This window comes from Rattus norvegicus, chromosome 17 (genome assembly GCF_036323735.1).
Source record: "Rattus norvegicus strain BN/NHsdMcwi chromosome 17, GRCr8, whole genome shotgun sequence".
Classification (NCBI taxonomy): Eukaryota; Metazoa; Chordata; class Mammalia; order Rodentia; family Muridae; genus Rattus; species Rattus norvegicus.
This window is the reverse complement of record NC_086035.1, coordinates 63,569,896-63,586,203: the sequence shown is the minus strand read 5'-3', so window position 1 is coordinate 63,586,203 and position 16,308 is coordinate 63,569,896. Positions and strand designations below refer to the sequence as shown.

Here is a 16,308-nt window from a genome sequence, read left to right as displayed (position 1 = left end):
ACCTTGCTGCGTTGGGATCCTGTGACCTTAAGGAAGGATGAGGACAAGAAGCAAAATAGCAATAAACAGCTGCTCTGGAGACAATGGATAACCCGCAAAGGAAAACAGTATCATTTGCTGCTCCTGGAATGTTCTAAGTTACCTGTCTCCTTACAGGGAGGATGGACTTAAGACTAGAACTCACGCACTTCAGCTAGGATTGTATAGGAAATTAAACAGGGTGTTTTGCTCAGCCAGCAATAGTCATGGGTCATTCTCAATTTAGGTTGCTCTTTTGTTTGTTTTTTTTTTTTTTTTAATACACTGATTTCAGTACCGCAGAGAGGGTCACATTGGTTATTTCTGGAAGTGACATCAGTTTATTCCTTGGTTCAATGTGCTGTGTTCCCACCATGAGTTAAGGACTCATTGCTGGCTTCTCGTATTTCTCCAGACTTCTAGCTCCAAGTCCATATATATATGAACTACTAGGAAGAATCTATTCTCCACTGCCTTCCAGTTTGTTTCTCTTTCTCGATAAAAGTACAGCAAATAAGAAAGTGGTAGTTAGCAACAGCTAGCTAGTCACCTACAGAAGCCAAAGGACACTATAAGCAAAGTGGGGAATGAACTTAACTGTCTTTAAAGCTGGATAACGTTAAGCAGTAACTCAAATCATAGGCGATATTTAAAGGCTGAAAATGCTCGAGACAATAATCGTGAAATGAAATCTATCCTAGAAAAGATGCGCCTCTATTCCATGCAAGCAAACTGCACCATGGCAACCACTTACATATGTGTACTGAATGAGTGACCTAATTGGGCAGACGTCAAGAGGCCAATTGATTCAGGAAAGAACAAATGAATCTAACACCAATGGAGTCATTAGAAGCTTGGTGCTGTGTTGCTCTTCCATAAGTATTTTCCTCGTGTCTATTGGCAATTACAGACACCAGCAACCCTGCCATGTGAGTAATTTGAAGTGGTATCATCTTCATGGGCTGCCAGGTACACTCATTCTGGACATATGGGCTTTACTGTACAATTCGATGGCTCTACACATCTTGCTTTTCTCTTAGCAAACACTAGGACTCAGGTCAGTCCATTCAGCTCTGACATGCAATTCCCGGACACAATAAGCTGCAGTAAGCCATGAAGCAAGAAACACAAAAGTCCGTTATAAGCTATGAAACAATGTCTCCAAGTGGAGGAAAGGCAGTACTAGAATGACCCATCTTACTTCAAAGCTCTTCACTTCTTCTTCACCATCATCGTCTTCTTCATCGTGACAACTCTGATTCGAGAGGGGGGAAAAAAAGGAAAGGAGGATATGAGAAGGGAGAAAATGCAAAATGTTTGTTTGGCATAAACACCAAGTGATTTGTACTGATTTCTGAGCGTTGTTGAAACTGAATGGATGTAAAACTTACACAGCACCATTAGTGACTTAGTAGGCTAAAATAAAACTGTATTTTATCTACAGGATTTGACTTTTGCAAAATTCAAAGACCGAATGGCCAATTTCATCCCCAAAAGACATGACTAAGAGGTTCATATAAAGGTTCTCATGCTTAACATGAGAACATGAGAAGGGCTCTCTGTGCCCTTGATTCATTTAACCAAGGCTTAAATATAGCATCCAATCGTCTCTTTTGTAACCCTTCATTACATACATTAATGAACATAGACACACAGCTTGTTTTTATTTAAAATTAACACAGAATATACATTGAGTATAATGATGGGTCATATTAGCAAGATTCATCTAATCCTTTTAAGTTCATTTTACCATATGTCACCCAAGGAAGGATGTTAATTGTTTGTTAACAACATTATTATTTACACACAGAGCACAGACAATTTGACTATTCTATTCTACTGACCCACAGGTATATTCTTAGCTAATTCCCTGGCTTAGATTGCTGTGGGTTGAAAGGCAGAGGGAGACCAGGAACAAAACTCAGAGAGGGGAAGGAAGGAAGGTGGAGGCATGAACTCAGCAGGCAGAGGCTTGGCTTCATCATGACGCTTCCTACCATTAGTACCATTAGCTCGTCTGGCTTGGCAAGTGACTTCTCTCCATGTCTCCTTTTTATATTGACCATGAGAAAAAGCATGTGTATTCTTAAGGGAATAGTATGCCTTAATGTTTGTAAAATATTTTAGCACCTGGGAAACCTATTTGAAAATGATCTTTATGTAATAAATCACAGCTAAGACTTTGGAATACAGTGGTGATCAAAAGAAGTTGGTCATTAACTAATGTCTGTGATGGGAAGAAACTCACAGCCCACTGACTAGCATGGCCAACTATTCTACCTGATTTCTTACATTTGGCCAGTGCTCAGTACCTTGTGTGGTGCCTAGAGGCAAAATGATGAAGCACAAGCTACAATCAGAAAAGCACTTGCAACTCCAGGAGAAACAGGGCTTTGGGCACAGGGACAGAGGTGGACAGGTGGATACCAAGTGAGATCCCACCCCTGACTCCAAGCTAAATAAATCCTAAAAGGCTTGTCATGGTCTCTGAAAATTCCAGTGCATAGGAACGAAACTTTTTTCCATTTGGAACAGCAAACGTGCCAATAAGGTGTGGGAAGAAATATGGGTTTGTGTAGAGGCATGGGACAGTTGAGATAATCTCAAAATGGGGATCTAGCTCAGGGGCTCAAGCACTTTCCTTATAGATAGGAGGCTGTGAAGTCAACTCACAGTCATGAAAAATGAATAAAATTTAAAAAGAAGGAAAAAATGCCTCACTCCCTCTCACTTTTCAGACTGTAACTCACTTCCCACAGGCTGACACTTCCTTCTCCCCTGCTTCCTCTTCGTCTCCTGCGTGCTCAGAAGTTTTCGCCATACCTACAGATGTTTTCAGTGCTCCCGTGGTCCAGACCCCCAGACCACTGTGGATTTGCTGACCACAGATGTACTCCTCTGTAAGATTACAGTAAGGCTCGCTCCCCTTCCCCTAATCATCTCTTAGTGTCTCTGTTCTTTCAGATTTGATCATGAGCTTGCATCTACTGCCTTCCTCTCCTCTGGAGTGAGATTAATGAAGCCAACAGCTTCAGCAGTGATCTGATTCTGATGGTTTGGGAGAGTGAACTTAGAAGGCCCCAGGCACGGTAGCGCAGACTTCCCTTTAACGTAGCATGCTATTGTCTGCGAGGAGCGGCTTAAGGAAGAGAGAGGCTTGCTTTGGCTCAACGGCATGGAAAGCCTGGTGACAGGGCTGATCCTGTCCCTCTGAGTATGAAGCTGCCAGGTATAACATGACAACAGATAGAAAACAAGAAAGCTTTGGCAGAAAGTGGGCCGGCTACAATCCTCCATGAAAGTCGCTCAGTGATCCCCTACCATCCATGCTGTCTACCCACAAAATTCCACAGCCTTCTTGAAACGCAACACCCTCTGAGGACCAGGTGTTGAAACACATGTGTCCGTGAGTTATCTTTCACGTTGAAACTCTGACACACCTCCGCGTGGCAGTCTCAGAGTCATCTTTAACGTGTCTAGGATTTGGTATGTCATCTGTGATAATTCTGGGGCTCTCCTCTTAGTACACGGCACCTGAGGTTGGAATCTCAGGAGAAACTGGCCTCCTGTTTGTATATATCAATTCTTGTTAAGGGGTAACAAACGTAGAAAATACTGCTACTCTAATGCCATCCCTCCCGGTTTAAGATTCCCCAAAAACGTCACCATAGCCTAAGGAACCTACCCACAATACCCTCGATAGTTCCTCTATCATCTAATTACCATATATGTAATTATGGTAATTAGATGATAGATAATATGAAAATTATGTATGGATGTGCATCCACATGTGTCTACCACATGTACGCAGGTACCCATGAAGGCCACAAGAAAGTGTTCGGTATCCCGGAGCTGGAGTTACAGAAGGTTGTGAACCACCTGGGGTAGGTGCTGGGAACAGGAACTCTAGGCTTCAGCAAGAGGAGTATGTGCTCTCACCCACAGGGCCAGCTCTTTGACCTCTAACTAGCAGTTTTAATATAACTGTTTCAAGTTTTACTTTTTAAATTTGTGTGTGTGTGTGTGTGTGTGTGTGTGTGTGTGTGTGTGTGTTGCATGCAGGTGCAGAAGTGGACTTTGGATCCTCCAAAGCTAGAGTTAAGGCGGTTGTTAGCTTTCAAAGAGATGGGGGTGCTGGGGACTGAACTCAGCACCCCTGGAAGAACAAGAAGTAAGCTCACCCACCAAGCTCTCTTTCCAGACCCTTAATTATTCCTGTTACTTCCAGCACATGTTAAACTCTTTAAGTACATAATGCAAAGGGTTTTTTCCCCATCATTTAATCTGCAGAATTAGAATGGCCTCAATGGCTGATGAATGAGGGTCAAATAAAAGAATGCTGGGATACTGGTGACTCCTCACTCATAAGGTACAAAGCAGGAATTCCCTGAAATGCATGCATTTCATGTCTGCAAGATCTATCAGTATCTTTCATGTAGATTCTTACCCTTTGGCAAATAGAAATAGCTTAATTCATTAAATATCGAAACCAAGAAAGATGTATGCTTACCTTTGCCATAATGTCTGCATACGCCATGTACAGAAAATCTTCCTCCAGTTTGCTATGAAACCAAGCAGGGAAAGATCAGTTCTTAAGTAGAAGGCAGGCTGTGGTGAGAAACTATCCCTATGCAAAGTAACTGTCTGCCCTTTTAAACACATGTTCTTCCTTACAATTAAATGACATAAAAGTCAGACAATAGTAAGCGTTGGCAAACAAACTATTTTATAACCAGAGAGCAAAGACCTTAGAGGTCTTCCGGAAATGCCTCTTCTGACCTTAGAGTGGAGCCCTTCGGGTGTGAGAATAAAGGTACCCTATTATGACCATGCTAATAAATGGAACAACTAATTTCCTTCAAACCACAAAATGCAAAGAGGAAAACAAACGCAAACTTATGTGGTACAAAGCTTTTGACAGCAGAGAAATACTTGACGTCTAATGAAAGACTCGGCGAGTTATAATGTCAAAGTTAAAAATAAAAAGATGGCCAGAACAATTAAGTTTCTGTGAGGAATGTCTAACATTTGCTGAAGTATTATAGCAGGTCCCAACTTCACTGATGAGAAATACCTCATTACCTCACGAGATCAGACAGACAGTTGTTCTATACTTATCAGATAAGGTGAGATGGTTTTGTTGGTGGGGAATAATAAGAGAGAGAAAATGTGAGCCAAAGGATGGACATGTTCAATGTTAGGAGGGAGGGAGCCAAATTGCTATGGTGCCCAGAGATCACATGGTGCTTCAGGACTTGTGAGACGACCCATGTCGATGTGTATTGGTAATTAAATGATCTCCTAGGGTCTGAAGAGGAAGGATAAAGCCTGAGGGCCAAGGCCAGGACATTAGACAAAGGCTCTGTAGGCTCTACCAAGCCCCACCCACGGAGTCTTTTAGAGCCTCAATAGGGAGAAAAGCCAAGGCATCTTCATTGCATCTTCTGGGTTGAATTTGTCATGTAACTCCACAGGAGTTTGCTCTCTAAAGCTTTGGTGTAGGTGTCGGGCCAGGAGTGAAGGCAAGGAAAGTAGGCAATGTCCTAGAAACAGATCGGAGAGATACTACCAAAGGCCTCACCCAGCACCTAAGGGTTTCTTAACCATCATTTAAATGGGAGATACCCTCTAAAGGGAAGACGAGGGTCACCAGCTTTCATGCATTCTCAGCAATGGATTTCGCTTCTTTTAGTCACTTTTCCTTTATTTATAATGGCAGCTTTCAATAAACAAAAACCTTTTGTAGGGATCAACATAATCAGCCTAATACAGAGTTAAGAAAGCCCAGAATTCCTTGGTAGATTTGGGGGGAGGGTATGGGATGATTGATGTGAGAATTCATATGCATGTGTGGGTATATGCAGAGGTCAGAGGTCAACCTCCAGTGCCATCATTTCTTAGAAGCCATCCACTTTGGCTTTTGAGACAGGGTCTCTCACCAGAGCTCACTGATTAGCCCAGGTTTTCTGGTCAATGAATCCCAGGAATCAGCCTGTTTCTCCTCCCCTGGTGCTGGGATTGCATGCACACATGACCATGCCTGGCTTTTTAATGTGAGTTATGGGATAGAGCTCAGGTCCTTATGATAGCTAGGCAAGTACTTTACTGACTGACTCATCTTCAGGGTAGGGTTTGAAGACCAAAAACAACAACAAAAAGCAGCGGATGCTACTCTATGGATTTTATGTCAGATAGATCATATGATGTGTGAATTATTCCCTCTTTTGACAAGAACAGGATGTGACTGAGACATAAATAAATGACAGATGTTGGTTTCTTTATCACTGTCTCCTAAGTCTGTATTAACCCTCCCTACCATACCATTTCTCTGTTAAGGCTGTGCGGCTGAACAGAAGAATAAGCTGATGCAGAGGATCAACTCTTTTCATGGCTTCATCTTCTTCTGGGAGTTCAGACCCCGGTTTCTGAAAAACAGGGTGGAGGGTGGAGCAGACAACTGCATAACATTGCCCATTTAGAACAAATGCTTAAGCTCAGCATTGAGGCTTATATCTGCAGCCCCAGCTCTTAAGAAGTGGAAGCAGGAGGATCAGAGGAATTGCCGATTGAAAGTCTGCATGTGCTACACAACAAGACAACGTCCCACTAACTGAAAACCCAAGCCAGGAGCAATACAATGAACGGCAGAGAGAATAAAAGAAACATCTTTGTTTGCTTGTTGAGCTGTGTGTGGGCATATGTGCGACTGGGGGAGGGGACAGCAGGAGGACGTATGTGTGAGAACACAAAGGCACGTATGGGTGTGTGCAGAGGTCAGAGGTCAACCTTAGGTGTCATCATTTCTTAGAAGTCACTTTGGTTTTTGCAACAGAGTCTTACATTGAACCTGTAGTTCACTGATTAGATTAGGTTTTCTGGCTACCAAACTCTAGAAATCAGCCCATGATAGTTATGTGTGCATATATATGTATGTGATTTGTGTCTATATAATATATAATACAATACATATATAAATCTAACACATGTGCTGATTACACTACTGATGTAGAACAGAAGCATTTAATAATATTGATTAAAAAAAGCTGAACAAAGATAGTCCACAGAATTTTAAAAGAAAACATTATTCTTATAAGCAGGATTTAAAACTAACAAAAAGAGTATTCTAAACAGAGGAAAGTTCAGCTTTAGAATGGGAAAGACATAATAAAGAATAAAATATCACATGATGTGTGACAATTAAGTCCACACAGCAATATTTATCACATAAAATATTTTCTTGGCTAAAACAAAGTGTGATAAAGAACACAAAATGGATTATTGACTGAAGTATGTGCATTTTTCACTGTTAGTTACTTTTAAAACAATAAAATAGCATTGGAAAAAATTTCATCATTGAGAAAATTAAGCATTTTTTCCTATGGAATTGACTGATCCTGATTTTACTGAATGATTTAATGAATTCTATGTTTCCAGAGATTTTTTTTTCCATTTGGCCTGAATTTCTTTCTACATGAAAGGAAATTCTTACTGTGTTAAGAATCTTGATGTCATTGGTAGTTAAACTTTTACAAGATACCTAAATAGTCTGTGGTGGCTTCAATAATGTAATGGGGCTAGGGCTAGAGCAGGGGCTCAGTTGTTTGGCTGGCACGCACAAGGCCCTGGGGCAGATCCTGAGCCTAAGCACAGAATCCCAAAACTCATGAGAATGGAGGCACAAGAGTCAGGAGATCAAGGCTATCCTTGGCTACCTAGTGAGCTGGAAGCCAATCTGAGCAACATAAAAGCCTGCTTGAGAGAGGAGAGAAGGGCAATCAGGGTTAGGCTTTTAGACATTGCATTGCATTTGTTTACTATGGTTCCTGATAATTTGTAAACTAAAATTGACTTCCAGATAGGAGATCTTCAACTTGGAGATCATAATGTCTCTCGTAATGCCACAGACATGTGTGGGACTTGGGCTCATAATTTCATCTAGAAACGTGGTTTAAAACAGTAGCTCAGCTTATAAAAGACATTGATGTTGCCCGGTCCTTCAGGGTGCAGCACCCACCTGTATACAGCCTCCTTCCTACCCTGTCGGATGTAAGCTCTGACTGCTGAGTACCAACTCCCTCCTCCTCTGTGCCCACACCACTAATGATAAACAAAACAAAAACAGAAAACAAACAAACAAAGAAACAAAAACACAAAACAATAAAAAAAAACCTCATTACCTGACCAGGCTGGAGAGACAGTTGTTCTAGGCTTATGGAATGAGATCGTTTTATTAGACAGAAATAATAAGGGAAAGAAACATGAGTGGAGGATAGACCACATTCAGTGTTACAGAAACCAAGAACACTGTGGTACACAGAGACCAATTGGGGCTTCGGGATCTGTGAGGAGTCGCATGTAGATGTACAATCTTCTCATATGTCTATTTTGAAAACCAGCAATCATTTGCTAGTCTTCAAATTACTTGGTGTGAATAGTTTTTATTTTTAGATTTTATTTTGACTTTAAGTTGGAAAGGGCTTTGAGAGAGAGTTTAAGAGACTTATTTAGTGAATAAGACAACTTATACTTTTAAAGTTCCCTAAGACCAATGTGCACTGTAGTGATTTTCTTTCAGTCTTCTTCCATTTTATAATCCCATTAAAAAGCTTACCGCTAAATCTTCGATCAATTTATCCTCAAAGTAATGCTCTTCTGTTTCAATCCAAGACTTTTCATATCCCTGAAGAAAAAGATTGACAGCCCGATGCCTAAAAGATAAAATGTCAAACAAAGGGATTTTAAACATATGAACAAGAATTCTTTAGTACTTTATTACCAGATTATTTGTGAACTAAAATAAAAAATAAACTTCCTATTATAGATCCCTCTTTTCAAGGACAATTCCTTGTGACCAATAAAAGCAGTTTTCTCAGATCACATATTAACTTTGGGTTTAGTCTCAGCTCCACAATATCAATTAAGATTTCAATTTTCACAATTCTCATATTTGCAACAAGAATAATTGTGGCATTACAATATATCTCAATCTTCTAAGAATTAAATCATGATAAATAGCGGAAAGTGCATTAGACAGACCTTAGTTAAATAGTGGTTATTATTTCCTGGTGTGATTCTTGTTAAATAATATAAGTGCCAATGGAAGAATTCCCTAAATTCAAGGTAACTTCAAACACAGGCTCTGGCTATTCCAGAGTGGAATGTATTAAGTGAACTTTTTATAATTGTATGAATGAAGCTGAAATCTCGGAACATTGACTTTAAAAAGTATCTACCTGAAGTTGAAGAGGTAACTCTGTGGAACCCAAGCTCAGTTCCCAGCAGCCATGGCAGTCCGTCTGCTCATGATCATCTGCAACTCCAGCTCCAGGAAGTCTAATACATCCTTCTGGCCTCTCTGGCTACTGAATACATATGCAACCCCACCCCCACCCCTGTACACACAAACACACACACACACACACACACACACACACCCCACAAAAATAAAATGCATCTTAAAAAAGATGTTTGTCTATGAAGTAAAAAGTAAAAAAAGGACAAGAGAATACTATGTGGATAACATATTAGAAGTAACAGAATGATACCATTGTGTGAAGGAAGCCTACACTTAATAACAGAAGTGTATTATGAAGGCATGAGGCATAATCGCTAGAAGGGTTTAAGAACCTTGAAAATAGGAGAGGAACTAGCAACACATTTGGAAACACTAAAAGTCACTGTAAATTCCAGCACACAAGAGAGGCAAGCCAAAAGATGTGCTCAGCTGTTTTTAGAACCTCAGAGTCATGCATACAACATTTAGACTTCTAAACAGACCACATATTTAGCCCTGAGGGAAATTCAGATTCACTGAGCTCAGTTCAGATGTTCCTGAAATGGTTTAAACGATGTCTTCGTAAAACAAATCCTTTCTCCAATATCTTACAAAGACACTGAATTGTAAGACACTGGATGCTGTCCAGGGTTAGGAAAATAGAATTTTAAATTTATGTTGGACCTTAAAGTGGAAATGAGAGAAATAAGCAGCCTGAATACTGGACACAATGTAACAACCAGAAATTGTAACCTTGTGGTGCAAACATACAGAAGGAAAGAGCTGACTTACAAAGAGATCGGATCTTCCAAAGAGAGATACAGTTGATCTCAGTCCTGTTTCCAAGACATAATTGTGGTGGTCTGAATGGAAAATGTCCTTCACAGTCTTGGGCATTTGGGTAATTGTCTCCAGTTGGTAGAACTGTTTGGGGAGGTGTGGCCTTGTCAGAGGAATTGTATTATTGGAGTTGGGCTTTGAGAGTTTGAAGGCTCATACTATTTCCAATTTTCTCTCTGCCTTGCTCTTGCAGTGCAGGATGGGAGCTCCTGGTTTGTTATTTCATTGGCTTTGTTCATCACTTCCCCTTCACGAAGGACTCTTATAGGTCTGAAACCTTAAGCCCACATAAACTCTTTTGCCCATATGTTACCTTTGGTCCTGGTGTTTTATGACAATAATAGAAAATAAATCAACACAGTAGGGATACGGTTACTTGCGGAAAGTTAAGGGTAGCCAAGAGCACAGTGTCTTGGCAGAATACCCAGGAAGCCATAGCAGGTCACCAAGCCAGACCTGAACACAATAAGTTATATCTCTACTAACAAGTATATTGATGTACTACTAAGAGAACAGTGATGAGTCTGTTGGGTTTGTTTATGTCATTCCTGTGAGTCAGGAGAATGTCTTCTTTTCTCTGTATGAGAAAAATTATACAAATAGCATCCGTGGCTAGCCTCTACTGTGATCAGCATACTGACAAGCACTCTGAACAGACTTGTTCGTTAATCCATCTTGGTACTCTATGGGGCCGGTCCTACTACAGTCCAGAGGGGGAAAACAAAGTGAAGGGAGGTAATCAACCTCACAGTGCCATGTAACACAAAAGACGGAAGTTGAAATCTAAGCAATTGGACTTCAAAGAACGTTTCCAGTCACACTGAATGTCCTTCCCTATGGCGAGCAGATATTCTCCAACATATACCATTTTAAAATGACAGGACAAACCATGGTTCTCTAAATGAAGAAACAAAAACATTCAACAGAAGAAAGCCAACTGGTGAGTCTTAGGAGACTGATAACTCCCATTCTTCTCTAAGAGAAATTTTCATTACCGCCACCCTCCCCCATTATTTAGAGGAGAAAATTATTTTCTTTCAAACATTTAAAAGATACTAACCTTGGCAGATTGTACAAAGGGGCCATCCGGAAACAGGCAACAACAGCTCTTTTTCTCTGCTTAGAGAGCAGTTTGTGCCACACGGCTTTCTTTGATCTCTGAGGGTGCTCCACCTGAGGAAGAATGACACAAATAAACATACATTTACAGTCCCGATCTACCCTCAGTGGTGAAGTATTAATCAGCCATTCTCTGAATTCATTTCAAATTACCTAACAATTAGTTTGGCTTGAGACTATGTCCTCAACATTATCCAAAGCTAAATTTGAGATGCTTTCAAATGGTACTTATTTTCCAAATAGCCTGTAGCTCCTAAGACTTGTTATCTTTAAAATCAAAGAGACAGAGAAAAAGGCATTCTACATAAAGTCCTTATGCACCATTCTCAAAATTTTAAGTACTTCTTAAAAGTTCATGCATATGTGTGCATATCTATGCATAGGTTCATGTGCACACAGGTGAGCAGGCACGTGGAAGCTACCTTGGGTGTCATTCCTGCTTGATTTATTGAGACAAAGTCTCTCACCAGCCTGGTATTCACCACTGAGGACAGGCTGACATGCCAGTGTGTCCCAGATATCTGGCTATTCCTCCTTCTCCCAAATGCTGGAATTATAAGCACATACCCAGGCACAACTTTTTGAATGTAGGCTCTAGTGATCAAATTCAGATCCTTGTTTCCTTTTTCAGCACCCTCTCTTGGGTTTTTGGTTTGGTTTTGCTTGGTTTGATTTTTTTCTGTTTTGTTTTGTTCTGTTTTGTTTTCCTACACAGAAAGTACTCACATATCCATCAAAATGACTCTTATTCGAAGTAGGATAACCACAAATAAAAACAGCATTAATGAAAAGCCTACTGCCCTTTAATAAAAAAGATAACAAGGCTTTGTGAACTGAGTACTAGGAGTAAATAGAAGGGTTTAATCTTACAGAAGTATTAAAGTTTATAGCTATTTTTGTTAGGTAAGATAAATGAGAATTCGAAAGTTACAAGAAATGATGCAAACAGGCTACTTATTTGAATAATGGTGCTTGAAATTCCAGGAGAAAACAAGGAGATTAATCATAAGTATTAGAAAGAAGATAAATTCATAGTATGGTTTGGTCAATTAATTAGTATTCTCTAGGCAATGGAGCACTATACTTCCCAGACTGAAATATCGCCAGCCAGTATACTTAGATTTCTGGAAAAAATGAAAATGTTATGTTAGCCCAAAGTAAGCCAGATATATTATGCCTTGCAGTAAATGCTCAGAATATGAACACAATAATTCTTGAAGAAAACGCTAAGACTGACTGAGCCATTGCAGACTTTTTAACAGGACAATCTATCTAATTGACAAGCACTTACTTCTCTGACCCTCTGTTCTCCATAAGATCAACTATAACTTAGTTAGTGTCTTGATGGGTATATTAAGTGGAATATATTCTTATCGAAGGCAGTGTAGATTAAAACAGGATCAAGAGTCAAGTTGCTCAGCAAGATACAATGCATCCCAATATAAAATTCCATGTTTGGGGTCTGAGACTTTAAAGGTAGCAGTTTTGATGAATGCATTGTGTTCTGCTGAGTACTCTGACCCATAGGTGTATATGAAGCTTTGAGCACCTGAGATACATTTGTGGAGTGGACAGAAAGGGATCTGACTGGGATCTAACATCAACATTTGTTAGAAAATTACCTAAGGAAAAATTTAGTTACTTGGAGAGGCCACTTTTAAGCATTTCCATATGTTATCTTACCAGCCACAGCAGGATTAGATATCCAAACAATATGTAGTTTAAATCAAAGTGACATGTTTATTAATGCATGATTATATATGCAAATGTAGATAAAGGTTAGAGAAAATCAAAATGCATTTCTTACAGCACAGGTAGAAGGGTTCCTGGAATGGCACAGGAGATTTTATTATTTCAGATTCAATATTTATAAAGCATATCACTCTGATGTAATCTTTTTTTAAATTTTGAATATTTATTTCCTTCCCTAACCCTGTGTTGGAGTTACAGATACATGCCACCATAGTCAACCTTTACCAGAGTGCTGGGGATTTGAACTCAGGCCCTCCTGCATAACAAGCACTTTACTTACTGAGTCCTCTCTCCAATCCTCTAACATTGCCTTGTTGACTAGATATCATGTTAAAAAGGAACATGTTTCTCTGTATTTAGAATAGTTTCATTTAATCTACCTAAACTTTATACGAGCAACTTTAGATACATGTATGCAAAGCAGAAAATTGTCTGCACGCATGTATTTTATAAGGGATTGCTTTTAATATAATATAAATACACTATGTAACCTTCTAACTGAGAGTGTCTCAAGAATTACTGCTTTGAAAATTCTTGAATGGAGGGGACAAAATAGAGACTAAAACACACCAGAACTTGGTAGTGAAAACAAATGATTGGAAAATTACACAAAAATATCTTCCTCAGGTAGGGTTTCACTGTCAGTGTATTACTCTTCTATAAACGTAATTTGCTCTTTATCTCAGAGAAAAATTGCTCAAAATTTCTCAGAAAACCAAATGTTAACCAAGTAAAGGAGAAAACACTTTAGATATTAAACCAGTGAAAGACAAAATATCTCAGGCATATTTTATGTAAAGCATTAAAAATGATATAAAATAAAACACTTGAAATATTGTACAATTCTGAGATTGTTAGAATTATGTTTAGAAGAAAATCTATTACTAACAATCTATAGGATTTTATAAAAGCTTGAAAAATATAATAAAATGAAGGCCTTAATCTCTCAAAGCATAGTATCTACAAATGTTTCTGATAATTATAATCTTGGAAATAACCAATTACATGCTCATTCTAATGAATATATATGTGGGGTTTGTGGAACCACAGTTAAAAATTAATATACATTTAAAATATTTTATGTATCTAAGGCAATTATAATTGAATTAACACAAAAATCAGACCTGTTCAAGGTGAAAAAGCACATTCGCTATATCCAGGACACGCTCCACTGTCCTCTCTGGGTCTGAGGTGTCTTCTGCCCTGTTTGGCAAGTCTTTGTATAGAGCCATCTGCCACCTGATTGCAGGGTCTTCCAGCTATGGGGAAGCAAACACAAGGTGGCAACTGAAGAGAGAAGGAATCTTGCATGATCACTAACTGGGTCTACCTGGATCACTAAGCAAACACAGGTCAGTACTAAAACACCTACAGAAATAGAGCTAAGTCGGAGAAGTCTAGGGAGCCACTAGACTCCATGACAGCTCTTGTAGTAAGATGGTACTACATTTCCAAAACTCGCTGAGTGGGTTTCAAACCTATATACAAATATACAAATGGGCAACTGGTGAGCAAATGGAAAGGTTAGATTTGCTTGACTGTTATGATCCTTTCACTGTCCCTGTATATCTATGTTTTATGATGCATATCTTAAATACATTACTAAAATAAGCAAGCAAATGCTATGCAGAGGTCAGAAAAACATATTTTTTTCATGAAATTATTACTATTATTTATCATTTTATCCAGGGATACTGGGAAGACATATAAGGAACTATGAGATATGACCTATCTGATGGGTGATTTGGGAATATTTTCCTAGAGTAGTTAAGATGCAATTAGGAGGGAAATATGTGGCGGGCAACTGGGGCCAGAGGATGCCAGCCTTAGTGTGGTAGAAATCTGAAAACTTCATGCAATCACAGAAGCCCCTTGGGGTGGCTTGAGAAAGTCACTAATCAGAATCACAGGGCCACGCAGCCTCACCCAAGATATCTTGGAACCTCCAGGACTGTGTTTTTGACACCATGCTATGAAATGTCAACAAGAGTTCCAGGCTTTTTTCTGTGACAGAAACTCACAGAAGTGAAACAGTGAGAATGGCTGTCTCTAGTAAAGAATCATAAAAACTGTCACCAGAAGAATCATAAATCATAATCATAATCAAATTATCTATGTACCCCAAAATCTTCTTAGACAATTGAGCTGAAATACTGAAGGAAAGAACAAAGTTGAAATTTCAAGAATTTGACCAGAAGACCAGTAGGCTGCCTGCAGATGCTCTTTGCTCTTTCTGTTCCCCTGGCAGACCCAATCCTTGAGGTACATCCTTAGTACCCCAGAAGAACACTAGCTGCAGCCTTCCTTCCCCCTTTTCCAAGCTTCATGTGGATCCTACAGGCGATCCTCTCCTAACTTCACAGCATGCATTCCTAATGAACATACCAGCCAGGAGGGCAATAAAACATGTGACATAGACACCATGCTCTCTTAAAATCCAGAGAGAAAACAGAAACCAAGGAACAAAATACACACCAGACAAAGGCATACCCAGAAATCAGCCTGTAGAACTACAAAAACGCCAAACCAGATGCCTAGGTGCCAGTTTAAGAATCCAGTCAGTAATGATATGTCTCTATCTGAGTACAGCTTTCCTACCACAACAGGCCCGACAATTCCACATAGCTAAAACATAAGTAAAAGACCTTAAAACCAACTATATAAAGATGATAGAGGTCCTTAAAGAGGAAATGAACAAAGCCCTTATGAAAGACAGAAAAACACAACTGATTGGAGCAAATGTATAAATCCCTTAAAGAAAGTAACAACAACAACAACAACAACAAAACAAAAACAAAAACAAACCCAAAAAACTAACAGTTGAAGGAAAGGGATAAAACTGTTAATGACCTTGAAATGAAAATAAAGCAATAAAGAAAGCACAAACTGAGGGGATCCTGGAAATGAAAAATTTAAGAAATCAAACAGAAACTAGAGGGGCAAGCTTCATTGACAGAATATAAGAGATGGAAAGGAGAATCTAAGCCATTGAAAATATGATAGAAAAAATGAATACAACAGTCAAAGAAAATGTTAAATCTAAAAAATTCCTGACAAGAAATATCCAGGATATCTGGGACACTATGAAAAGACCAAACCTAAGAATAACAGGAATAGAGGAAAGAGAAGAATCCCAGCTCAAAGGCCCAGACATTCAAAGAAGAGTTGATGCCAATGCTCATCAAATTATTCTGGAAAACAGGGAAATATAAGCCCTTGCTGGGTAGGCATGGCCAGAAGCAAACAAGTAGTTGGAAGAGTAATGGAAAAGAAAGAGAGGCAAGGAGTTTGGGAGCTTGAAGAGA

At 39.3% G+C, this 16,308-nt stretch overlaps 1 protein-coding gene across 17 annotated transcripts in view; it reads right to left on the bottom strand.

Annotated features, from left to right (window-relative positions):
* The window catches only part of Ryr2 (ryanodine receptor 2), a 585,615-nt gene that overhangs the window by 80,938 nt on the left and 488,369 nt on the right, over nucleotides 1-16,308 (bottom strand). For 7 of the 17 annotated variants that reach the window (XM_063276749.1, XM_063276751.1, XM_063276756.1 and 4 more), the window contains 8 exons: nucleotides 14,128-14,262; nucleotides 12,341-12,375; nucleotides 11,193-11,306; nucleotides 8,630-8,726; nucleotides 6,340-6,443; nucleotides 4,529-4,580; nucleotides 1,220-1,273; nucleotides 3-26 (listed from right to left, as the gene is read on the bottom strand). In XM_063276749.1, the coding sequence (XP_063132819.1) occupies nucleotides 3-26; nucleotides 1,220-1,273; nucleotides 4,529-4,580; nucleotides 6,340-6,443; nucleotides 8,630-8,726; nucleotides 11,193-11,306; nucleotides 12,341-12,375; nucleotides 14,128-14,262 (615 nt within the window). The remainder of the gene's footprint in view (nucleotides 1-2; nucleotides 27-1,219; nucleotides 1,274-4,528; nucleotides 4,581-6,339; nucleotides 6,444-8,629; nucleotides 8,727-11,192; nucleotides 11,307-12,340; nucleotides 12,376-14,127; nucleotides 14,263-16,308) is intronic. The other 10 variants (NM_001191043.3, XM_063276758.1, XM_063276760.1 and 7 more) reach the window with 3 other exon arrangements.